Source organism: Perognathus longimembris, chromosome 28 (genome assembly GCF_023159225.1).
Source record: "Perognathus longimembris pacificus isolate PPM17 chromosome 28, ASM2315922v1, whole genome shotgun sequence".
Taxonomy (NCBI): Eukaryota; Metazoa; Chordata; class Mammalia; order Rodentia; family Heteromyidae; genus Perognathus; species Perognathus longimembris.
In genome coordinates, this window is record NC_063188.1 from 72,252,042 (window position 1) to 72,279,450 (window position 27,409).

The following is a 27,409-nucleotide window of genomic DNA, read 5'->3' on the forward strand; positions in this document are numbered from 1 at the left end:
CAAACCATACATGTAAAAAAGACTAGGGAAGCTCAGGTAATAAAGTAGCTGCCTTATAGCAAGTACAAGGTCCTGAGTTCAAACACCAATATAATGTAATAAAATAATAAATAAAAGCACTAAGAGGTTGGGAATATGGCCTAGTAGCAAGAGTGCTTGCCTCGTCGTATACATGAAACCTTGGGTTCGATTCCTCAGCACTACATATATAGAAAATGGCCAGAAGTGGCACTGTGGCTCAAGAGGCAGAGTGCTAGCCTTGAGCAAAAAGAAGCCAGGGACAGTGCTCAGGCCCTGAGTTCAAGGCGCAGGACTGGCAAAGAAAAAAAGCACTAAGGTGAAATTGGGGGTGGTTCCTATATTTCAGGTTGTATTTTTATTTCTGGTGAAAAGTGGGAGAGATAATCATTATTCAGAATAATTACCCGAGTTAGCTACAAAGGAAAGCAAATGCTGTGCTATTTACTCTATCTCCAGACCATAAAAAATATATACTATGCTGAATACTTATAAAATTTATTATCCACATGCACAGAATACCCTATCTAACACTCACATTTCTCTCTACCGAAAATATCTATTTCTTTTCAAGTAATTCTAATACTCTGATATAAACAGCTGAAAGGATAATGCAAGTAAACAAATCTGCAAATGTGTTAATTTGTCATAAGTGTCAGTATTTACTAAAGAGAGCTCACCACATCATGCTAGAAGCTACACACAGTGAGGATCGGGCAATTAAGTGTGCAACTAAGGGTAGAAGAAAGGATTATGAAAGATGATGGCAAGTAAAGCACCTGAAAGAGAATGATTTATATTTCAAGACAATATAAACCTTGTCCAGGTAAACTTTTTACTAAAGAAAACCCTCTTTCAAACTGTGGCAGCAAGTTAAATGTGAAGTCACAGATCTTAGACTATGCTATCACAAAAGTTGTAGAAATAACAGGACCCCAAACCAAATACTCAATTTTATTTTGTATTCACTTAAAAAAAAATCCAGCTGGGGGGTGGCTTAGCAGTAGAGTGCTTGCCTAGCATGCATAAAGCCCTGGGTTCCATTCTTCAGCACCACAAAAACAGAAAAAGCCCGAAGTGGCACTGTGGCTCAAGAGGCAGAGTGCTAGCCTTAAGCAAAAAGAAGCCAGCTACAGTGCTTAGGCCCTGAGTTCAAGCCCCAGGACTGGCAAAGAAAAAAAAATCCAACTGAAGCCAGGCACCAGTGGTTCACACCTATAATCCTACTCAGGAGGCTGCGATCTAAGGATTGCAGTTTGAAGATAGCCCAGGTAGACAAATTTTGGAAACTCCAATTAACTGGTAACTAGGCCCTGAGTTCAAGCTCCTATACTGGCATTAGACACACACACACACACACACACACACACACACACACACACAAAGAGAGAGAGAGAGAGAGAGAGAGAGAGAGAGAGAGAGAGAGAGGTTTCTGTACCAGAATAAGCACAGTTTACTTTATTCCCACTGAGGATAACTATTTTAAAAAATGGAGCGGGGTAGCTCTCACCTGTAACCCTAGCAACTCAGGAGGCTGAGAACTGAGGATCATGATTAGAAGCCACTGGGGTAGGAAAGTCCATGAGACCCATATCTCAAATTAATCACAGAAAATTCTAGAAGGGAGCTGTAGCTCAAAGTGGTAGAGGGCTAGCCTTGAACAAAAGGAGCTTAGGGACAGTGCCCAGGCACAAGTTCAAGGACCAGGACCGGCAAAAAAGAAAACAAACAAACAAACAAAAACAGTAGCTGTTCTGTTTCAGGACTCTAATAAGTAAATAGTCCCATGCAGATTGGGAGAGAATATAAGTCAAAGTATTGCAGATCCCATGGTGAATTTTGTGTTTCTTCTTCTAGTATTCCTTGGTGTGGACACAGTGCAGACTGAAATCTGAATGTGTCCACTGGCTAACTGGAGAAGAGTGGCAGGAAAAACTGTAGTCCAAATCTGGCCTGAGGAGTAAGAAACATGCTCTAGAAACTCAGAGTATTTCAGAGTCTCATGGTTTTCTTCACCTTTTTTCTGTTCCTTTGTGTGCTAGTGCAAAGCAAACCTTTGAAGGCAGCAGGGGCAATGAGGGAATAGCAGGAAACAAAAACGGAATGACAGAAAATAACCTTCTTCAATCTAAGGATTTATTTTTCCTTTTTTTGCTTCAGCCATGGGCACAGTAACAAAATGTGGCACAGAAGAATTTGATAAATGAAAGCCCCAACTTCATGGCAAGAGGGCTGAAAGGGTGGCAAAATTAACCCAAAAGACTGAAAAGAAAGAGAGGGCATACAACTCAAAAAGTGGAATCAACAAGTTGCTTCTTGAAGTCCTGGGCTGCACAGGTATGGACTTGACACTAAACAGTGAAGCACAAACTCTAAGAACTGAATGAAGACAGACCATGACTCAAGCCCCAGACTGGACACTAAGTGGCTCAGGACTTATAGACTTTGAAAACTGCCCTGACATTGAAAGCACAGCACAGAGAAGGGTAGTGAGATATAGTGGCATGAATCTAGGTGCTTCCTAAAACAAAAACATCAACATTCTGCCTAACACTGAAAAGAGATAAGAATCTCGTAACACAATAGTCAAAATGTCCAAACTACAATCCAAAAATAATTGAAATGGGTAGATCCACCAATATTCAAGTCTCTTGGAAAATTAAAATGGCAAGATGGAATACAGATTGGAATTATCAGATAAAGTCTTTAAAGAAATTATTATTAAAAATCAGAATGAGGGCTGGGGATATAGCCTAGTGGCAAGAGTGCCTGCCTCGGATACACGAGGCCCTAGGTTCGATTCCCCAGCACCACATATACAGAAAACGGCCAGAAGCGGCGCTGTGGCTCAAGTGGCAGAGTGCTAGCCTTGAGCGGGAAGAAGCCAGGGACAGTGCTCAGGCCCTGAGTCCAAGCCCCAGGACTGGCCAAAAAAAATAAAAATAAGAGGAAAGAACACTTGCCAACTCATTGTATGAATCTATTATTACCTAGTGAAAACAGATCAAGATAGAACAACTAGGAAATGCTGACCTACATGCTCCATGAAATAACATGCAAAAATGCTCAATGAAATACTAATAATTCAAACAATAGATAAAAGGAATAATACACTAGAACTGTGTCCTGGGAATACAAAGATAGTTTAGTATTTTAAAAAGTCATTTTAAAATATTAATACATCAAAGGAGAAGGGCCAGGCCCAGTGTCCCAGCTAGTTGGGAGGTAAGGATTGGGAGGACTGCCTGAGCAATCCCAAGGCTAGCTGGGCAAAAAGTTAGCAAGATATGAATCTCAAGAAGCAAGCTAGGGGGGCTGGGGATACGGCCTAGCGGCAAGAGTGCCTGCCTCATATACATGAGGCCCTGGGTTCGATTCCCCAGCACCACATATACAGAAAATGGCCCCAGAAGTGGCGCTGTGGCTCAAGTGGCAGAGTGCTAGCCTTGAGCAAAAAGAAGCCAGGGACAGTGCTCAGGCCCTAAGTCCAAGCCCCAGGACTGGCCAAAAAAAAAAAAAAGAAGCAAGCTAGGCACAGTTGTATATACCAGTAATGCCAACTACTCAGCAGGTGTAGATAGGAGGCGTACAGTCCAAGAAGAGCCCAGGCAAAAAGCCTGAGACCTTACGTAAAATATAACTAAAGCAAAAAGAGCTGGAGACTTAATTCGTAGCAAATTCCAAGCAAACAAAATACCCTGAGTTCAACCCCTAGAACCACCACAAAAAGAAGAAAGTATTGCGATCTTATCAATACACGATAAAATGCATTTGGAGAAACACACTGTACATTCATTATAGTAATGATAAGTCATCTTAGCAAACTAAGAACAGAAGAGAACATCCTCAACTCGTTAAGATATATCTACAAAATCTACAGCTAATGATTACTGTATGCTTTTCTCTTAAGATCAGGATAAGACAAAGATAACTACTCTCTGCATTCCTGTTCTGCATCATTTTAAATACTAAAAAGTTATGTAGATTATAAAAAATAAATAACTGTCCTTATTCACAGACAATATAATCATCTACACAAAAACAATCCCAGAAAGTATATCAAAATACTCCTAGCATTAGTAAATGATTTAAAAGGTCACAAGTTACAAGGACAACACACCAAAATCACAATTCTCTATATTAACAGTGGGTAATTAGAAATTAAAATGAATAAAACAATACTCTTTATTACACACAACTCAAATATGAAATACTGCAGTGTAAATATTGTGTACTAAGGGATTAACTCAGTAGTAGAGCACTTACCTAACATGCACCAGGCCTTAAGTTTGATACCAGGTATCACAAGAAAAAAAGGCAATAAAAGTAAAAATAAATAAAAAGAATGTACAGGGCTTATATGCTAAAAACTATAGCTAATGAAAAAAAATCAAAGCATGCCTGAATAAGAGAGGTGTACCATATTCATGGATTCAAATACTCACCGAATTCATCTAGATATTTAACAAAATTCCAATCAAAATCCCAGCAGGATTTCTTTTTTGTAGATAGAGACAATATTATTCTAAAATTTATATGGGAAGGCAAAAGAACCTAAAAAGACAAAATAATACTGAAAAAGAATAAAATTGGAGGAATCACTACTCAATTTTAAATTTTACTATAAAGCTAGTGTAATTGAGAAAGTGAAAAAATAGACATATTGATGAACCGAACAGCCCAGAAATATGCTCATAAACATAACCAATTGATTTCTGACAAAAGTGCAAAGTCAAGGGAGAAAAGATAGTCCTATCCCTTTCAATAAACTGTATTTAGACAAGTGGATATCCACATGCAAAACCAAAAACAAACAAACGCCTCTTCATACTTTACACTTACATATAAATTAAAATATATCATTAAAACAAAGCACAGGTGGCTGGGAAGGTGGCTTAGCGGTACTGTTGTTGCCTAGCATGCATGGAGCCCTGGGTTCCATTCCTCAGTACCACATAAACAGGAAAAGCCAGAAGTGGTGCTGTGGCTCAAGTGGTAGAGTGCTAGCCTGGGACACTACCCAAGCCCTAAGTTCAAGCCACAGGACTAGCAAAAAAAAATAAAGCACAGGAAGAGCCAGGAATAGTAATGCATGCCTATAATCCCAGAACGACACAGACACACCTAGTTTTTAAAAAATGGCTGGAGACATAGCTCATGGAAGGCCCTGAGTTGTTCCCAGTACTTATTTGAAAAATGTAGAAAATTATCATACCTGTGATTATAAAAAGAATCTTAGACATGAAACCAAAGGTTTCATAAAAGATAATACCTGATAAAAAAAAACTTGAAATTTTCCTACGCAAACTATTCTGTTAAAAGAATTAAAAGTCAAACCAAATACTGAGAGAAACCAGATGCCCAGGTGCCTGATAAAGGATTCATATGCAGAACATATAAAGACTTCTTCAAGCTCAACAATACGCAAATGAATGAAGTTTTTAAATGTGCAAAACACTGTTCTTAAAAAGATCATTTACCAATGAAGTTATATAGATGACAAGCACAAGAATAAAATGTTCATTATTAGTCATTTATAAAATGCAAATTAAAACTACGATAGGCCGGTGGCCAGTAACTCACACCTGTAATCCTAGCCTAGGAGGCTGAGATCTGAGGATCACAGTTTGAAGCTAGCCTGGGCAGGAAAGTCTGTAAGACTCTTATCAAATTAAACACCACTGTGGTTCAATTGGTAGAGTATTAGTCTTGAGTAGAGAGAAAAAAAACCCTCAGGGACAGTGTCCAGGCCCTGAGCTCAAGGCCTGGGACCAAAACAACATCAACTAAAAACTATGATAGCTCAGTGGTAGTGCAACTACCTATCATGCACAAGGCCATGGCTTATGCCATGTGCTGGTGTCTCATAACTGTAATCCTAGCTACTCAAGAGGCTTAGCTCTGAGGATCCTAGTTCATGGCCAGGCTAGGCAAATAAATCTGAGAGACTCTTATCTCCAACTCACCAGCCGAAAGTCAGAAGCAGAAGTGTGGCTAAAGTGTTAGAGCACCAACATGAGGCCTCAAGTTCAAGCCCCAATACTGGCATTAAAAAAACAAGCAACATACATTTTATTTTATGACTCAGAAATACCAAACCTACATATTTACACTTTGAAATGAAAAACTTTTCACAGAAAAGCCTTCATCTAATGTTTATAACAGCTCTGTTCATAACCACAACAATTATAATTAACCTAAATATCATTTGAGGGAGGAATGAACAAGCTATAGTATATCCATGTATAATGAACATTACTCAACAACAAAAGGAATGAATCATTAATACATATAATATCCAATGACTTCAAAGTATCTCAAAAGCATTACGTTAAATGAAAGAAGCCATTCTTAAAAGATTACACTCAGTACAATTCCATACATGTGCTATTATGCAGAAGATATAAAAACAGTGACAGCACAAGTTAAGGACTGGTTTTGATGTTATCACAAAAGGAAAGTGTAAGTTTGGGGGGACAGTACAACTATTCAGTATCCTGATTGCGATGGTGGTTAAATAATAAATCTTTAACTATATTAAAAAGCAATCCAACTGTGAAGACATATACAAGTCAGTTTATATGAAAAATTTAAAAATAAAAGTACACCAGGTGCCAGTGGCACATGCCTGTAGTCCTAACTACTCAGGAGGCTGAGGTATGAGGATCATGGTTTAAAGCCAGCCCAGGCATTAAAGGACATGAGAAACATCTCCAATTAGCCACCAAAAAGCTGTGGCTTATATGGCAGAGCCTTGAGCACAAAGCTCTGAGAGAACACTCAGGCCCTGAGTTCAAGCCCCAGGACTGGTACATACACACACACAAACTAACTTGCCTTCATGACTTTTAATTTCATTTTGTAACAAATCTCAGTTGATCCCTTTCTTCCATGGTTAAAAGTGAAATCTTTGATTCTTATTTTATATGGACTTGTTTTAAGTAATCTTTTACATTATTTATTTTATTGTCTGGTGAACATACCTCTTTTCTGTTAAAATTGGCTGGGAACATAGTCTAGCATGTGCCAGGCTCTAGGTGTGTACACGTGTGTACACACACACACACACACACACACACACACACACGAGGACACATCAGAGTATTAACTAAAACAAGTAGTTTCTAGGTAAGAAGATTTTCTTGGGCTAGAACTCAAGGCTTGGGCTCTATCCCTCAGCTCTTTTGCTCAAGGCTAGCGCTCTACTACTTTGAGCCACAGTGCCACCTCCAGTTTTTGAGTGGTTAATTGGAGATAAGAGTCTGATGCACTTTCCTGCACCGGCTGGCTTTGAACCACAATCCTCAGATCTCAGCCTCCTGAGACCTGAGTAGCTAGGATTACAGGTGTGAGCCACCAGTGCCTAGCAGGAAAATATTTTTCTAAGTAGTTTGCTTTAATTTTCAAATGAACTTGTATTAATTATATCATCAGCAGGTAAAGAAATAAACCTTTCAACCCAGACCTTAGAAGAAAATTTTAGGGCTTCAGTCTGCAAGCATAGAGAGGCAAGCAGATAGGAAAAGAAAAGCTGAAAGACACAGAAAAGAAGAGGGCATCTGCTGGTGCTGCTGGAAAGTGTAAGAAATCTCAGGAAGGAGAAGGCGACCTTACCTGAGATTGCTTGAAAACATCCTTCCCAACTACATCCAAGTTTGAGGGGTCTTTGATGGAGCTAACATACTCAGAAACAGCCTTGATTACCACATCACAGGGTGGGAGAACTAGCTGATGAGCTCGGACCTAGAAAAGGCAAGTAAAGGACACTGACATTGAAGATGTATGATCACTAAAAAAGAGTTAGTTAGGTTGCAACACAGAATTCAAATTCAGGAAATTCACCGAGAAATAAACTTTTTTTTTTTTTTTTTGGCCAGTCCTGGGCCTTGGACTCAGGGCCTGAGCACTGTCCCTGGCTTCTTCCCGCTCAAGGCTAGCACTCTGCCACTTGAGCCACAGCGCCGCTTCTGGCCGTTTTCTGTATATGTGGTGCTGGGGAATCGAACCTAGGGCCTTGTGTATCCGAGGCAGGCACTCTTGCCACTAGGCTATATCCCCAGCCCGAAATAAACTATTTTTATAAACATTTTTCTCCTTGTTAGCACAGAGCACTTGGAGAAGATTTAAAAGCAGAAAGACATTGAAATCATATCCATGGGCTGGGAATATGGCTTAGTGGCAACAGTGCTTGCCTCATATACATGAAGCCCTGGGTTCAATTCCCCAGCACCACATATATTAGAAAATGGCCAGAAGTGGTACTGTGGCTCAAGTGGCAGAGTGCTAGCCTTGACCAAAAAGAAGCCAGGGACAGTGCTCAGGCCCTGAGTCCAAGGCCAGGACTGGCAAAAAAAAAAAAAAAAAAAAGAAATCATATCTAGTAAATACTGTTTTATGGCATTGCTGTAATTAGTCAATTGACTTTCTTTTTTTTTGTATATGTTGTGCTGAGGAATCGAACCCAGGGCTTCATGCATGCTAAGCAAACACACTACCGTTAAGCCACTTTCGCAGCCTCAGTTAATTGACTTTCATGAGAGATTTCAGCTGCTTCAAGTTTTTTGCTGTTAAAAGCAATGTTGTGTAAGCAGAGCGCCAGCCAGTAGTTCACTCCTATAATCCTGGCTACTTAGGAGGCTGAGATCTGAGGATCACTGTTCAAGCCAGCCCAGGAAGGAAAATCCATGAAACTCTTATCCCCAATTAACTGCCAGTTGCAACTGGTACCAGAGTGTTAACATTTTAAAAAGGAAAAATATTTAATTATAAGCTTCCAAATTACCAAGTAAAAGGATATACTTTTTTTTTGGTGAGGGGGGGTTGCTGGTCCTGGGGCTTGAACTCAAGTTCTGAGCACTGTTCTTGAGCTTTTCTGCTCAAAGCTAGCTCTCTATCACTTGAGCCATCGCTCCAATTCTGGCTTTTTTTTTTTTGGCAGGGGAGAAGGGAGTGTTTAATTTCAGGTTAGTCTCACAGACTTTCCTGTCCAGGCTGGCTTTCAATTGAGAACCCAAGTTCTCAGCCTCCTGAGTAGCTAGGATTATCACATGGTATCCTATTCACTCCTTTACTGCACACTATATCCCAGCTACCAGTAACACAGAAATGCATTCACAAAAGGTTAAATTCCAGTGTAGGCTTGCTTGTTGGGATGAGGTGAGAGGAAGCAAACAGCTAGATGCAGATAAATGCAATGGAAAAAAATGTAGTATAGAAGGGACTAGGGCTGGGGATATGGCCTAGTGGCAAGAGTGCTTGCCTCGTATACATGAGGCCCTGGGTTCAATTCCCCAGCACCACATATACAGAAAATGGCCAGAAGGGGCACTGTGGCTCAAGTGGCAGAGTGCTAGCCTGGAGCAAAAAGAAGCCAGGGACAGTGCTCAGGCACTGAGTCCAAGCCCCAGGACTGGCCAAAAAAAAAAAAAAAAAAAAAGGGACTAGGGAATACAAATATACATATGTTGGCAGGTACAACACATGCACATATTATTTTGAACAGGATGGTCAGGAAAGGCATTACGGGCAAATATATTTGAAAAGATCACTAGGAATGAGGAAATGGTTGTCAATAAGGAAAAAAATCCAAGTGGAAGGAATGGTTAAGTGCAAAAATCTTTTACTATTAGTGAAAAGAAAGAAATACATAACATGTAAGAAGGGGTCAGCCAGTATAAGAGGTCTCGATAGTAAGGATATAGTATAAACTACATAGTACAAACTATAGTAAGGATTGGGTAAGTGATAGAGTCACTAGAGGATTTTGGTTTGTTTTTGCTTTTTCTCCACATTTTTTTAGCATCAATTACTTCTGCAAGGGGTTCATTTTGGTATATCCATACAATATGCCTTAGCTAGGCTTATCCCCACTATTGCTCTCTCTTATCCCTGTACGTGCTCCTGACTCCTCAAACTGATCACTAAAGGATATTGTCTTATTTTTTATTATCCTTCAGCAGTTGTCCAAAGGGGTTTCTGTTCAATGTGTCCGTTTATGACCACAGTGCATCAATTCACCAGAGGATTTTAAACAGAGAAATGTCATATCATACTGAGTCTTTTTATCCCCCTTTGTTAATGTATATTAATTGTACAAAATAATAAATTTCACTATGATTTTTATATACACATATAATGCACTTTGATCATAACCCCTATTTACCTTCTCTCCTCCCTCTCACTCCTCTTAGTCCTGTTGCTCTTCCCAAATTGTCCCACTTCTACTTTTAAAATTATACACATAAACCTATATACAATGGAATTCTACACAGCTATTAGAAATGATAAAATAATGGCATTCGCAGGGAATGGACAGGACTAGAACAAATCATGTTGAGCGAGACAAGTCAAGAACAGAGGGACAAACAGCACATGGCCTCCCTGATATATGGGTGTTAGAATCAAATTGCAAAGAGGCATGACAAAGCAAACAGGACGAAAGATACCAATATACAGAGAGACCAAAAAAGGACAGTCTTAGGAGAAATGCACCTAAAAGTAAGACCCAAGCACTATTTCATATGTACCTAAAATAATATACAGACTGAAAAGAACTCCAAAGATAAGCAAACAAAGGACCTCTCCTTAATTAGTCTCAAAGTATTTAGAGGACCCTACATTCTTTTCCTCATATATGGTGTATACACATGAACATCTGAGGGAAGCTGGGAGGAGGGCACAGAATGAGTGGAACGCAGGTGAAAAAAATATAGTAGAGGGACTCAACAGCTGCAATGGACATTAATGAAAGCAAACTAAGCAACTCAATGGCAGCAGGGGGGAGGGAAGAAATGAGAGAGAAAGGAGGAACCAATTATACTAAGCAAAAGGAAAGAAATGTACATATCACCGACCTGGAAGAACTTGCTTTATTGTTATTGTTCATAGAGTTCATATACATTGTAGACTAGAACAACAATGTCCATCATTGGGAAGGTTAAAAAAATGATGAAAGCAGGGGTGGGGGAGGGACTGGGAGAAGGGAAAGTGGGAGAAAAATGAGGAAAGGGCTAACAATTATGATAAGAAATGTACTCACTACCTTAAGTATGTAACTGTAACTCCTCTGTACATCACCTCGACAATAAAAATATACACATAAAACATATGCTAAAAAAAGAAGATAAACATATTATGCAAAAGAACACATTTTAGTCTCCATTTTCCCAAAACACCAAACTAGAACACAACATAGTAATTTAGCATACAATAAAAACTTTATATATACTATCAGTTATCTCCCAAATGATGATTTAAATTGCAGCTTTGGAGTAAACTCTTTTTTTTTTTCTTTTTTGGTGATCGTCCTGGGGCTTGAACTCAGGACACTGTTCCTAAGCTTTTTTGTTCAAGGCTAGCTATCTACCATTGGAACCACAGCTTTACTTCTGGCTTTTTGATAGTTAATTGGATACCAAAGTCCCACATACTTTCCTTCCCATGCAGGCTTTGAATTGTGATCCTCAGATCTCAGCCTCTTGAGTAGTTAGGATTACAGGCATAAGACACCAGCATCCAGCTAAACTTATACTCTTTAAAGAACCTTTATTGAAGTTATCAACAAAGTCCCACATGACTATACATGCCTGTAATCACAGCATTTAGGAGGATCACAAGATCAAGGCCAATCTGGGCTATATAAGTGAGTCCTGGTCTTTATTAAAAAAAAAAAAAAGAAAAAGAAAAAAACAACACAACAGGTTACCAACAAACAGCAAAATAAGCAAATTCAGCAAACACTTAGCATAAAAGAGACCTCAACTTCTAGAACCTGGAAATATAATACTCTATCATATATATACACCACATTGACTGATGGGCACTGTTTGGCTATTGTGAATAGTGCTGCATGAATATGTGTGTGCTGTTTCTTCTACTGTATGCTGGCTTTGGTTTCCTTTTGGTGCTGGGGATCCTCATGCTGACTTTGATTTCTTTGGATATACTCCCAGGAGTAGTAATGGTAAAGCAGGCACATGGTAAATCTATTTGTAATTTTTTTTGAAGAATGTCCATGCTGATTTCTATAGGTCAGACTTATTTATGTTCCTACCAACTGTGTATGAAGGTCCCTTTACCCCCACACTCCTACATTCATTCTAGCATTTGTTATTGTTTTCTTGGAAGACTGTCATTCTGATTTGCACTTTTTTTTTCTTGCAGGTACTTGAATTTGAATTGAGGCCCTTGTACTTACTCAGCTTGTTTGCTAAGCTTTCTTGCTTGCCTGGTGCTCTACCATGTAAGCCAGGCTTTTTGCTATTTGTTTTAGAGATGGAGAATCTTGAATTTCTCTGCTTGGGCTGACCTTGAACCATGACCGTTTGGATATCAGCCTCCAAAGGAGCTAGGAGTATAGGTGAGAGTCATCAACATCTGACTGCTCTGCATTTCTTTTATAGCATAGGAAATTGAACACTTCTTTGTAAATTAACTGGCCATTTTTACTTCTTTTGAGAACTCTCTATTCAGCTGTTGCCCATTACTTGTTGGATTAGTTGTTCTTTCAGTGCCTAATATATATATATATTTTTTTTGGCCAGGGCCTGAGCACTGTCCCTGGCTTCTTTTTGCTCAAGGCTAGCACTCTGCCACTTGAGCCACAGCGCCACTTCTGGCCATTTTCTGTATATGTGGTGCTGGGGAATCGAACCCAGGGCCTCATGTATATGAGGCAGGCACTCTTGCCACTAGGCCATATCCCCAGCTCAGTGCCTAATATTTTTGAGTTCCTTATATAATGTGGATATTAAGCCTCTGGGTAGCTGATGAAGATTTTCTCCCATTCTGAAGGCTGTCTCCTGGCTCTGATAATTGTATCCCTTGCTGTATTGAATTTTTTTGTAATTTGATGCAGTTCTATTTGTCAGTTATTATTTCCTGAGCTGTTGGAGTATTAGTAAGAATGTCATGACATATTCCTGGATCTTCTAGCGTTTTCTTCAGGGTTTTCTATTTAAGTTTTATTTCAAAGATACACTCTGATGTTACATCTTTATAATCATCTGAGAACAGATGAGAATAGATGGGGGTATGGTAAGAGTGTAAGAAGGCCAATAATAAACTATAATAATAATCCAGGTAAGAAATAATGATGGCTTGATTAGAACAGTAGTATTGAAAATAAAAGTAGTTATAAATGTTTTTTTTTTGGGGGGGGGAGTTTTTCTTTTTTCCCTGAGACAAGGTCTAGTCATATATCCCAGGCAGGCCTCAAACACTCTAGGTCATGATGCCTCATGCCCCCAAGTGCTAGGATTACAAGTGTAAATTGCCATGTTTAACTGACCATGATCTATCATTTAAAAAACAACAACACAGAACTTCCCAGGAAGTGTGTGGCTCAAGTGGTAGAGTGCCAGCTTTGAGTAAAAAAAGTAAGCAAGAGCACAAGGCCCTGACTTCAAGCCCCAGTACAAAAAACAAAAACAGGAAAAATAAAAAGCCAGGTGCTGGTGGCTCATGCCTATAATCCTAGCAACTCAGAAGGCTGAGATCTGAGGATCAAGGTTCAATGCAAGCATAGACAGAAAAGTGAGAAATTTTTTTTTTTTTTTTTTTTTTTTTGCCAGTCCTGGGCCTTGGACTACAGGGCCTGAGCACCGTCCCTGGCTTCTTCCCGCTCAAGGCTACCACTCTGCCGCTTGAGCCACAGCGCCGCTTCTGGCCGTTTTCTGTATATGTGGTGCTGGGGAATCGAACCTAGGGCCTCGTGTATCCGAGGCAGGCACTCTTGCCACTAGGCCATATCCCCAGCCCCCAGAAAAGTGAGAAATTTTAATCTCCAATTAACCACCAAAAAGTAGGAAGATCAAGTGGTAGAACACCAGCTTGAAAAAAAGCACCAGAGTGAAAAAAATCAAAGCAAGAGCTTAAAGCCCTTAGGTAAAGCTCCAATACTGGCAGAAAGAATAAACAAAAATCTACTCTTGCTGGGCACTGGTGGCTCATGCCTGTAATCCTAGCTACTCAAGAGGATGAGATCTGACAATGGGGCTTCAAAGCCAGCCCGGGCAGGAAAGTCCATAAGACTAACCAATGAACAATCAGAAGTAGAGCTGTGGCTCAAAGTGATAGAATGCTAGCATAGAGCCAAAGAGCTCAGGGACAGCATCCAAACCTTGAGTTCAAGCCTCAGGACTGAAAAACAAAAACAAAGACAATCTACTCTTGATTTTATTCCACCCACCCAAGCTGCTTACATTTCTTCTCATAGCAATTCCTCTAGAGCAAGTTGTCTATACTTGTCTATATGACCTTTTGCTCCTTATTCTCTCTTCATTCTGATATGTTGAAATTGCCCTCAAAAAAGTCATCAAAAACATCTAAGTTGACAAAATCAGTGGTAAGACTATCTTTTCATCTTACTTGACTATGTGGCAGTATTTGACACAGCTGTTCATTCTTCACTTGACTTTATGACAGCACACGTTTGGTGTCCTTCATACTGCACTAACTGCTGTTTAGTAAGTCTCTTTTGTTGTTCTCTTATGTTCCAATGATGGGGTGCTCAGAGTTCACCCTAGTTTCCTTCTGTTCTGTTTGCACACATGGTTGATCGCATCTGGGATCATGACTTTATGAACATCTGCCAATTGATGGCCTCTAAGATTTTATCTCTAACTGCACTCCAGATTTTAATATTTGTTTGCTAAACAAATTCATTTATATATAAGACATATATCTTACAGTAATATTTCCAAATGGAAACTGATTTTCCTTTAAAGCTGCTCCTTCCTATATTTCCACATTTTCCTTAATGACAACTTTATAATTCTAGTTTTGTAGGGTAAAGTTCTTGGGATCATCTTGATTCTATCTCCTTCTCATACCTCACATTAACCCTGTCACAAACAGCAATAACTTTCCCTTCAAAGTATGTGCAATTAACATTCATCTTTAAAAAAAAAAAAAGATGAAGCCAGGTGCCAGTGTATAACACCTGTAATCCTAGCTACTCAGGAGGCTGAGATCAAGTTTTGAAGCAAGAATGGACAAAAATGTTCAGGAGACTCTCATCTCCAATTAACCACAAAAAATCCAGAAGTGGAGCTGTGGCTCAAATGGCAGAGCAAAAAAGTTAAAGGACAGGGTCCAGGCCCAGTACTTCAAGCTCCAAGACTAGTACACAATCACAATGAAAGATGGATCATGGTTATACATCCAGTATAGGAAACAGCCAATGAATCATACAGAAGCAAGAGGAGGAGAATTGTTGAATTAATGCCCTTATATTGGCAAGACTAGAAAGGATCTAGTACAATTAGATTTGGCTTTAGAAACATGAAGGTAGGCAATACATTCAAAGACACACAAATCATGCACAGGTAAAGAGAGCAGGTGGGGAGTTATGGAAGATTATTTTCTCATTGTTTCTCTTTTCTCAGTGAAACAGGAAAAGATATCACATGCTGTGGGTAAACAAATGAGCTGATAGTATTAAAGGTTGGAGGAGAGAGAAGGTATGAAATACTTGTTGAGGATAGTGAAGAAACAAATGAAATTTAATGTCATCACAAACTGACAGTGACACCAGGAGTATAGGAGGCTATATTTCAATATTTCCTAATCTGTTAACAAAAAGTAACAAAATGCTCATTTAATTTACATGCCTGATAACTAGTCATATTATCTATCAATGACTGCATTTCATCTTTTGTAAATTTTCTGCTTTTGTCTTTTATTTAATAGCCCATTACTGTTATATTTAGTAAAGTTTGTATGAATCCTAAGATATAGAGTATTTTAACAACTCATTTATTACCCATATGTAAAGTTCTTTTTGAAATTTTTAATTGTTATTATAAAGGTGATGCACAGAAGGGTTACCCTTGCACAAGTCAGTAGTACATTTCTTTTTGGACAATGTCATCCTTTCCTCGCTCTCCCTCCCATCCTTACCAACAAGTTGTATAGTTCAGTTCAACATAGTGTACAATGATTACCACTGCTGTATTTGTCCACTTGTCTGTCCATTTCTGTGCTTCCCCTTACCCTCCTCCCAGACATATAAATGAGCAGAAAGAACAAAAGGAAAAAAAAAACAGCAAAAAAGAAAAAAATCTTGTTTCTATTTCCTGGAGCCCTATGTAAAATCTTTTGAATGGAATGAGTGATAACTACTCCACCAAACTCCACTCAAAACTCTGCTGTTGGGCAGAGCATGCATGAAGCCCTGGGTTCGATTCCTCAGTGCCACATACACATAAAAAGCCAGAAGTGGCACTGTGGCTCAAGTGGTAGAGTGTTAGCCTTGAGCAAAAGAAGCTTAGGGATAGTGCCCAGGCCCTGAGTTCAAGCCCTAGGATTGATTAAAACAAAACCAAAAACTGCTGTTGCCAGGCACAATGGCTCAAGCTTATAATCCTAGCTTCTCAGAACACTGAGTTCTGAGGATCATTGTTCAAAGCCATTTCAGGCAGGAAAGACTGAGATTCTTATTTCCAGTTAATAATCAAAAAGCTAAAAGTATGTTTTAAGAGCATTAACCTTGACTCAGAAAGCTCAGGGATAGTACCAAGGCCCTAAATTCAAGCCCAGGTCTGGCCAAAAACAAAAGCAAAAATCCCGTTGTCCCCTAATTTTTACAGGAAGAAAATGGTACACATTACCTTAAGTGATGCAAGAGGATGTTCTGGTCCCAGCAGACTCCAGTGAAAGGCAGCCAAGTCCTCATCTGGGAGAATGTGATTACCTGTAACGTAATTTGTCATTTATTAACTCCACAAATATTTTCCTTAAAAATTTTTTGTTATGGGGCTGGGGATATGGCCTAGTGGCAAGAGTGCTTACCTCGTATACATGAAGACCTGGGTTCAATTCCCCAGCACCACGTATACAGAAAACGGTCAGAAGTGGCGCTGTGGCTCAAGTGGCAGAGTGCTAGCCTTGAGCAAAAAGAAGCCAGGGACAGTTCTTATGCCCTGAGTCCAAGTCCCAGGGTTGGCAAAAGAAAATTATTATTATAAAGGTGAAGTACAAGGGGTTATAGTTACATAAGTCAGGCAATGTGTTGGTTGTGGAGTTTGAACTCAGAGCCTAGGCACTGTCCCTGAGTTTTACTTAAGGCTAGCACTCTACCCCTTTCAGCCACAGCGTCACTTCCCATTTTCTGGTGGTTCATTGGCGATAAGGCTCTTAAGGTCTCTCCTGCCTCGGCTGGCTCCAAACCAAGATCCTTCAATCTCAGCCTCGTGAGTAGCTAGGATTACAAGTATGAGCCACCTGGCGCCTGGCTGGTACATTTCTTTTTGGACAAGGACACCCTTTCTCTTATTCTGTCCCAGTTTTTCTCTCCCATCCCCACGCACAAGTTGCAGATACAAGTTGCAGATGTCTAGTGAGTATCACTGCTGTATTTCTTCACCCATTGTCTCTGATTTCTGTGCCTCCCCTTACCATACCAAAGGCAGATAGACAAACAAAAAGACAAAAAGAAAACAAAAACAATAATCAAAAGAACCTCTTGTTTCCATTTCCTGGTACAAATGTTTTCTTAGAACCCCTCTAGCTAGGCCTCAGTAGCTCATGCCTATAATCCTAGCTACCCAGGAGGCTGAAATCTAAGGACTGGAGTTCGAAGCCAGCCCAGGTAGAAAAGTCCCCGGGAGACTCTTATCTCCAATTAACAACTCACAAACCAGAAGAGGAGCCATGGCTCAAAGTGGTAGAGTGCTAGGTTGGGCAAAAGAGCATAGGGAAAGCACCCAGGCCCTGAGTTCAAGCCCCACAACTGACATTTTTTAAAAAGGTACATTCAAGAAAGACAAATGAACTGTCTTTAGCTCTTATATCTGAACAACACAGGAGGAAAACTACCTACCTAATAATGCTGCAAAAATGGGGAAATTCATCCGTTTCAGGCCCAGCTGCTTGGCTACCTCTTGCATCAGGAACTGGTTGGTAGTGAGGTTCTTTCCATTCCAGCTCAGCTTCAGAGCATGAGAACTGTAGTAAAAGGGAATATTGTAGAGAGCATACTCGGAGTCATGAGCAAGAAGGCCATGGAAGCCATTATCCCGAAAAAAAGCCACCACTTCCAAGTGGTGGTCTTCAAGGCTCTGAAAGACCTAGGAAAGAAAAAGAATGTATCAGGTCACAGAAACTGATCTGTTTTGTTAAAAATCAGAAATCTTAGTATTAAATGTAGAATTTGGTGAAATTTAAGATTACATGAAGCTAGCCAGGCACTGGTGGCTCACACCTCTATTCCTAGTTACTCAGGAGGCTGAGATCTCAGGACAGTGGTTCAAAGCCAGCCCAGGCAGGAAAGCCCAGGAGATTATCTCCACCTAACTAGCAAAAAGACAGAAATGGAGTTGTGGTTCAAGTGGTAAAGCACTAGTCTTGAGCACAAAAGCTCAGGGACAGTGCCCAGGCCCTGAGATCAAGACCCAAGACATTCTCTAATTCATATTCTCTCTCTCTCTCCCTCTTCCTTTCTCTCTCTCTCTCTCTCTCTCTCTCTCTCTCTCACACACACACACACACACACACACACACACACACGATTATACATAGCTAAAAAGAACTCTTTAAAACTATGGGACAGCGGGGCTGGGAATATGGCCTAGTGGCAAGAGTGCTTGCCTCCTACACATGAAGCTCTAGGTTCGATTCCCCAGCACCACATATATGGAAAACGGCCAGAAGGGGCGCTGTGGCTCAGGTGGCAGAGTGCTAGCCTTGAGCAGGAAGAAGCCAGGGACAGTGCTCAGGCCCTGAGTCCAAGGCCCAGGACTGGCCAAAAAAAAAAAAAAACAAACAAACTATGGGACAGTACCCAGGCCTTGAGTCCAAGTCCGATAATCAGCTCAAAAAATAAACAGTAGTTCTAGCAAAACAGAGGCACCACTGTCTCTCCATTTGATTGTAGGGAAGTCATTATGAAATGTTTGCCTGTATAGTAAGGTACTTATATCTCAAGTAGTAAAGTAATGCTATTTGTCAATTAAGTTATCAGGCACTGTGCAAAACCCACTTTAGGCCCCCTAACCTTGCAATAACTTCATAAGACATTATTAAAATAGTCCTTCCTCATTTGCTGAAATATGTTCAAGACCCCCCAGTACATGCTTGAAATGGCTGATAGTTGCCAAACTCTATTGATTATGCTATATTCCTACAAACACAAACATAAACATATGCCTTATTAAAGTGTTGTACTGGGCTAAACTCACAACCTGGGTGCTGTCTCTTAGGTTTCTCACTCAAGGTTGGCACTATACCACTTAAGCCACAGCTATACTTCCAGCTTTTTGTTGGCTAACTGGAGATAAAAGTCCCATGGACTTTCCTGCTCAGGCTGGCCTTAAACAGCAATCCTAAGATCTCACCCTCCTGAGTAGCTAGAATTACAGGCATGACTCTGATCTGCCTTTTCTATATTAACTAAGAACTGACCATCCACTGTGGTGGGAACTTAGGGCACTGAAGAGGCAATGGCAAACCCAGCTTAAACTAATTTTTCCTTCAACACAGTTTTTCTTTTCTTTTCTTTGTGCCAGTGAAGAGGCTTGAATTCAAGGCCTCATACTCTTCCTTAGCTTTATTTTCTCAAAGCTGGCATTCTACTTGCTTGACCAATACCTTCATTTCCAGCTTTTCGTGGGTTAATTAAGAATCTCTGGGATTTATTTGCTGAACAGTATCCGCAAGTATCAGCCTCCTGAGTAGGTAAGATTATAAGTGTAAGCCACCAGTGTGTGTCACACAATCTTTTTTTCTAATACACATTTTTATTAATATCAACGAGTTGTACAAAGGGTTTATTAATATCAACGAGTTGTCCATATGTGCATACAATATGCCTTGATCAGCCTCATTTCTTTTTCACTCTTCCTCATCCTCCATCCCTGGCTTTTATATACAAAAGAAAAAAAGCTTCATGGCTAAGATTCATTTCCCCCATGAAATTGCAGCAAGCTCCACATGAGTCCCTATCTTTCCTTACTGAACTGAGAACTTTCACCCGTTCATAGTGATTCCCTTCAGGATATCTGAACCACCAGTAACAAACATTACCTCTGCACAAGGGGAGCCATTAGTGTAAAATAAAAGTTACCTAATCACAAGCGCTGTGATACTACTGACGTTAAGCATGAAGGCAGCCACTATATGACAGTGTGTGCAGTGTAGAAATAGGCACAGGAGAAAGGGATCTCCACTGCACCCTGGATCCATACTAAAACTGAGGCAGGATGGCATAAAATGTCATCAGACTTCTCAGAATGTTTACTTCTGCAACATTCTATTTAATATTTTATTTGTTTTGTTTTTAACTGTATATTTTGTCTTTACTTTTTTGGTACTAAGGATCAAACTCAGCATGTACTTGGTAGGCAAGCACTTTGCCACTACCTCCCAGCCCTACATTTTAGTATTTTAAATAGAGATTCTCAGGCCTCATTTGGCCACAAGAACCTGAAAATATGAAAAGTAAAACTATGGATGAGAGGGATATTAGTGTATGTGTGCCTTCATTTTGTCAGTACTGATTAATGAAGCTCAGAGGTAAGAGGGCTTAACCAAAGTCACAAAGCCACAACGTACATGAAAAGATGTTCACAGTGATTATTCATTAGAAAAATGCCAATCAAAACCATAGTGAGGGGGCTGGAAATATGGCCTAGTGGTAGAGTGCTTGCCCTCATATACATGAAGTCCTAGGTTCAATTCCTCAGCACCACATATATAGAAAAGGCCAGAAGTGGTGCTGTGGCTCAAGATGGCAGAGTGCAAGCCTTGAGCAAAAAGAAGCCAAGGACAGTGCTCAGGCCCTGAGTTCAAGCCCCAGGACTGGAAAAAAAAAAACCAAAAAACATAGTGAGAAGCCAGGAGCTGGTGGCTCAGGCCTGTAATCCTAGCTACTAAAGCTACATGACAAAAGAGAGAGAGAGAGAGAGAGAGAGAGAGAGAGAGAGAGAGAGAGAGAGAGAGAGAGAGAGAGAGAGAGAGAGAGAGAGAGAGAGAGAGAAGAGGGTGTGTTGGTCCTGGGGCTTCAACTCAGGTCCTGAGCACTGTCCCTGACATTTTTTTGTTCAAGGCTAGCACTCTACCACTTGAGCTACAGCTCTACTTCTGGAGTTTTGGTCACTAGTTGGAGATAAGAGTCTCATGGGCTTTCTTGTCCTGGCTGGCTTCAAACTGCCATCCTCAGATCCGTATTCCTGAGCAACTTGGATTCCAGGCCTGAGCCACCAATGACTGGCTTGGATGACTAATTTTAAACTATGGAAAATAATGATTGTTGGCAAGGATGATGAAAAATTGCAATCCAAGCTGGGAATATGGCCTAGTGGCAAGAGTGCTTGCCTTGTATACATGAAGCCCTGGGTTCAATTCCCCAGCACCACATATATAGAAAATGGCCAGAAGTGGCACTGTGGCTCAAGTGGCAGAGTGCTAGCCTTGAGCAAAAAGAACCCAGGGACAGTGCTCAGGCCCTGAGTCCAAGGCCCAGGACTGGCAAAAAAAAAAAAAGAAAAGAAAAATTGCAATCCTGAAATTGGACATGGTGTTGCAGTCCTGTAATCTCACCACTCAGACTGTGGAGGAGAAAAGGGAATTTGAGCATATAGAGCCTGGGTTATATAGTAAGACACTCTGTCTTAAAAGGGGGTAGAAGAATTGGAATACTCATACATTGCTAGTAGAAATGGGACAACACTTTGGAAAACAGTCCAGGAGGTCTTCAAATGACTAAGCATAGTTATCATTAGGAAGCTCTAATTCCATCTCAAGATAGTAAAAAAACTAAAAGCTATGTTTGCATAAAAATATGTACATGAATATTCATAGTAGTCTTATTCAGAATAGTCCCCAGAATAGAAATGTCTGTCCATCAACTCATGAATGAATAAGCAAAGTGCATTGTACCCATAAGGAAATATTATTCAGCCATAAAATGCAATGTAGACTCATGCTACAATGTAAATGAATCTTAAAAAACATCGCCAGTGGCGCAGGCCTGTAGTCTTAACTACTCAAGAGGCTGAGATCTAAGGACCTAGGTTTGTAGCCAGCCCAGACAGGGAAGACTACAAAACTCATCTCCACTTAACTACCAAAAGCCAGACATAGAGCTCAGGTTGTAGAGTGTTAGCCTAAAAACCAAAGCTCAGGGACAGAACCCAGGCCCTGACACACACACACACACACACACACACACACACACACACACACACACACACACACCATGCTAAGTGAATAAGCCAGAATAAGCCAGACACAAAAAGGCACATTTTGTCTAATTCTTTTTATGTTGTTTCCCAAATAGGCAAATTCATGGAAGTGTACAAATAGATGGGTGGGTGCTTGAGATTTGGGTAAAGGGAAAATGACTGGCTGCTAGTGGGCATCAGGGCTCCTTTTGTGGTTATAAAAGTACTCTGGAGGGTTGGAAATATGGCCTAGTGGTAGAGTGCTCACCTCGTATACATGAAGCCCTATGTTTGATTCCTCAGCACCATGTATATAGAAAAAGCCAGAAGTGGTGCTGTGGCTCATGGTAGAGTGCTAGCCTTGGGTAAAAAGAAGCCAGGGAGAGTGCTCAGACCCTGACTTCAAGCCCCAAGAATGGCAAAAAAAAAAGTACTCTGGACTTAATGGTGACAGATGCACAACTGTGAATATATCAAATTGTACACTTTAAAATGGTAAATTTCCATGACACGTGAATCACATCTCAATTTTTTTTAAAGGAGCACTAAGATTTACATTTAGCTCTATCTACAAAATTCAAGAGGCTTCTTAATTTTACCTTTGACTTTAGGAATTTGTCACTGTGTGTGGAATTGGGGTGGGGGACTGGTACTGGGCTTGAACTCAGGGCCTCACACTCTGACTCAGGTTTTCACTCAAAGCTGTCACTCTACCATTTGAGCCACACCTCCATTTCCTGCTTTTTACTGATTAGTTAGAGATAAGAGTTTCTTAGATTTGCCTGAACTGGCTCTGAAATGTGACCCTCAGAGCTCAGCCTCCTGATAACCAAACCATGAGTAATGGGTGCCTGGATTCATTATGGGAAATTTTGTTTTGTTTTTGTTTCAGCACTGGGGCTTGAACTTGGGGGTTGAACCCTAGCTCTTAACTCTTTACTCAAAGCTGGTGCTCTATCACTTGAGCTATAGCTCCACTTCCGGAATTTTGGTGGTTAATTGGAGATTATGTCTCATGGATTTTCTTGACTAGGATACCTTCAAATTTCAATCCTCAGAACTCAACCTCTTAAGAAGCTCACAGGAGTGGGCTTCATTATGGAAAAAAATGAAATCATACAAATCATAACTTAAACCATCAAGACAACATTATCCAGTTTCAACTATTATCCATGTTGTCATTTTGGTTTCATTTACCTTGTCCTTCATTTTTGTATTATTTTTATTGTAGAAAAAATGCACAAAAGTTACAATTTTAAAGTACATGATCCAGCCACCTTAATAATAATCACATTTCCAGAACTTCATCATTTTGCAAAACTCAGGCTATTAATTGAACCACAGCTCTTTTCTCCTTCTCCACAGCTTCTGGTAACCACCATTTTATTTTGTTTTTATACATTTGACTACTTCATATATCTCATATGAATTGACTCATAGTATTTGTCCTATTGATTGGCTTATTTTAATATGTGTAATGTCCTAAATGATTATTTATTTTGTATAATGTGATAGGATTTCTTTCCTTTTTAATGGCTGAATAATATTGTAATTTAAGCACATATACTACATTTTATTTATTTATTCATCTATCCATCAATAGAAAATTGGGTTGCTTCCATCTCTTCACTATTGTGAATAATGCTGCTATAAATATACATGTTCAAGTATTTCTTTGAGATCCTGCTTCCAATTGGCATGTGTGTGTGCCCAAATGCGTGCACCAGTACTGGGACTTGAACTCAAAGAGTCTGGCACTCACCCTTAGCTTTTGCTCTCAAGGCTGGTGCTCCACCAGTTGAGCGCACACCTCCACTTCCAGCCGTTTGATCATTCTTGGAGATAAAGAGTTTACAGATTTTTTTGCCTGGGTTGGCTCTGAACTGCGATCCTCAGATCTCAGTCTTCTTAGCAGCTAGGATTCCAGGTGTGAACCACTGGTACCTGAATTTCTAATTCTTTTCTTTGAAATATTGGCAGTGCTGAAGGTTTCACTCAGGGCTAAGCACAAGTGCCAAGCCCCTAGACATTTTGCTTCAGTTATTTTCGGGAATATGGCCTCATGTTTAAGCCCAAACCAGTCTGGAGCATGATCCTCCTTATATAAGATTCCTAGGAACACAGGGATGAGCTACCAAATCCAACTACTGATTGAGGTAGGGATCTCACTAGCTTTTTGTTTAGGTTGGCCTCAAATCCAATCCTTCAGATCAATACCTCCTGAGTAGCTTTGTGAACCACTGCTCTCAGCTGCAGTTTTTTAGATATATGTCTAGAAGTAGGACTGTTAGATCAAGGCAGTTCTATTTTTAATTACTGAGGAATCTCCATACTGTCATCACATCAATTCCACCAACAGTGAACAAGTGTTCCAATCTTTCACATCTTTAACAAGACTTATTTTCTGTGTTCATTTAATAGTGGCCATACCAATGAGTGTAAAGTAATATTTAACAGTGTTTTTTCATTTATACCACTCTGATGATTAGTAATGTTGAGCATCTTTTCATATGCTTATTGATAAATTCCAGACATCAAATCATTTCAAGCATAAATACTTCATTATTTCTCACAGACAGGGTTTAAAAATAGCATAACCAGCTGGGTGCTAGTGGCTCATGTCTACAATCTTAGCTACTCAGAAGGCTGGGCAGAGTTTTACAGTTTGAGGCAGGCCCAGATAGAAAAGTCCACAAGATTTTATCTCCAAAATCAGCAAAAAGGTGGGCTGGAGGTATAGCTCAAGTGGAGAGGCACCAACCAAGCAAGCACAATGCCCTGAGTTTAAACCACAATAATGGGAAAAAATAATCAGCACAGCTATACCATTACTACAATCAACTGACTTAACAATATTTTTGAAATTATTATTAAGTAGTTCCACAAAGAGTTTTCAATTCCATAAGACAAGTTATGAGTACAGTGCACCAAACAATAACTTTTCCTGGTGTCAGTTCTGGTTCCTAACTCAGGGCCTGAATGCTGTCCCTGAGCTTTTGTGCTCAAGGCTAGTGCTCTACCAATTGAGGCACAGCTCCACTTCCAGCTTTCTGAGCAGTTTAATAGAGATAAGAATGTCATAGACTTTCCTACCTAAGCTGATTTCGAACCATGATCCTCAGATCTCCAACTCCTGAGTGGCTAAGATTACAAGTGTGAGCCACTGGTGCCCAATTCCTCCATTAAAAAAAATCATCAGGGGCTGGGAATATGGCCTAGTGGCAAGAGTGCTTGCCTCGTATACATGAAGCCCTGGGTTCGATTACTCAGTACCACATATATAGAAAAGACCAGAAGTGGCGCTGTGGCTCGAGTGGAAGAGTGCTAGCCTTGAGCAAAAAGAAGCCAGGGACAGTGCTCAGGCCCTGAGTTTAAGGCCCAGGACTGGCAAAAAAAAATCATCAGACGAATATAGTTATTTAACAAATGGTGTTACTGGAGAATTATATGAGAAGGAAAAAAAATCCATACTTCACAATTCAACTAGAACAACCATAAAATTGCTTAATAGATACAAGACACTATTAGAAAAATTTGAATGACCAAAATAATATAGGTTATTCAACAAATAATATAGTTTTAAGTGGAGAATTATATGAGAAAAAAAGGATTCATTCTTTATAATTCAACTAGAACAACCATAAAAATACTTAGTACTACAAGAGAAATTTCATATAATCTCAGCTAGACCAGGGAAGGGTTAAGTACAGTTATTACATGTTCCATAACTTTTGGCCAATAATAATTCACACATACAAGGGTGGTCCTATAAGGTTATGATTGTTATTGCCCAGTGATATAGTAGCTGCCCTGACTAGTCATCTTTTGTGGTGATGCTGACATAAGCATCACTACAAGCATTTATCTACTGTAAAGCAGTATTATGCACTATACCAGCTGCAGTCTCCTACAGCTTGTGTTTATCATATCTCCATTGTATTATTTTCTCTGTGCTTGATACAACCTCATGTTATTCCATTCATCATGGCCCTATGTCATTTCTACATTCCATATAGCCTAGGCGCTATTCCATCTTGGCTACAGTGAGAAATTCTATGATAGTTGCATGACAAAATCACCTAATGATACACTTCTCAGAGTATATCCCTGTGGTGTTTTGACACATGACTAAGAAAATCCAGTAACACAGAAGAAAAGCACTAACTTACTTAACTACATAAAAAACAAACACTTTCATAGTATGACTGCTTAAGTGAATGGTCAAATAATAAGAAAAACATATCAAACTTTTCTGCTTGAGAAAAAGCAATATAGTGCTAGGTGCCAGAGGCTCACACCTATAATCCTAGCTACTTGGGAGGCTAAGATCTGAGGATCACAGTTCCAAGCCAGCCTAGGCAGAAAAGTCCCCATGAGACTCTTATCTCCAATTAACAACTCAAAAACCGGAAGCAACGCTGTGGCTCAAGTAGTATAGCACTAGCCTTGAGCACAGAGGCTCAGGGACAAGGCCCTGAGTTCAAGCCTCATAACGGACAAGGGAAAAAAAAGCTACATAAGTAACTCAAAAGACAAATCTTCTTGGGCACATAACCAAAACATTCATGTTCATTGCTGCATTATTCATGATAGCCAAGTTACAGAAACAGCCTAGATGCCCTATAATGGAGGAGTGGACCAAGTAAATGTGTGTTTTTTGGTGTGTGTGTGTGTGTGTGTGTGTGTGTGTGTGTGTACATAATGGAATTTTACTTATTTATCAGAAAGATTATGTCCTTTACAGGGAACTGAGTGGAACTAGAAAAAATTATGGCAAGTGAAGTAAGTCAGCCTCAGAGAGACAAATGGCATGTTTTCTCATATATAGAAATTATATCTGAATTATAAACATATACGAAAACATATACATGATTATATGCATATATACAGGAAAAATCTGACTAAAGTATGATATACTCAGGGGAAGATTCCAATGTTTTAGCTCCTCTGAACAAATAATGAACATTTAACAAAATTAATACCAGGAAACTGAAACATGTTTTTTTTGGGGGGGGAAGAAAAGCAGAGCACATGAGCAGAGAGAGAGAAGGTAGGGAAATATAGTCATTATATTCAATGTGCATAATGTATTAAGTTGAATTACATATAAGTTGAGGGTACAGAGGGGATTAGGAGGTTTGGGGAAAATGATGAAGGATGACATTGACCAAGATGCACTCATTGCACTCACAATCTGACTTGAATTTAAATTCCTTTGGATAATTCCTTAG

General features: G+C 39.8%; 1 protein-coding gene across 2 annotated transcripts in view; it reads right to left on the bottom strand.

The window, feature by feature from the left end:
* Positions 1 to 27,409, bottom strand: part of Fam120c (family with sequence similarity 120C) — a 108,497-nt gene that overhangs the window by 53,523 nt on the left and 27,565 nt on the right. For both annotated transcript variants that reach the window (XM_048335602.1, XM_048335603.1), the window contains exons 2-4: positions 17,840 to 18,086; positions 16,629 to 16,711; positions 7,633 to 7,761 (exon numbers count right to left, since the gene is read on the bottom strand). In XM_048335602.1, the coding sequence (XP_048191559.1) occupies positions 7,633 to 7,761; positions 16,629 to 16,711; positions 17,840 to 18,086 (459 nt within the window). The remainder of the gene's footprint in view (positions 1 to 7,632; positions 7,762 to 16,628; positions 16,712 to 17,839; positions 18,087 to 27,409) is intronic.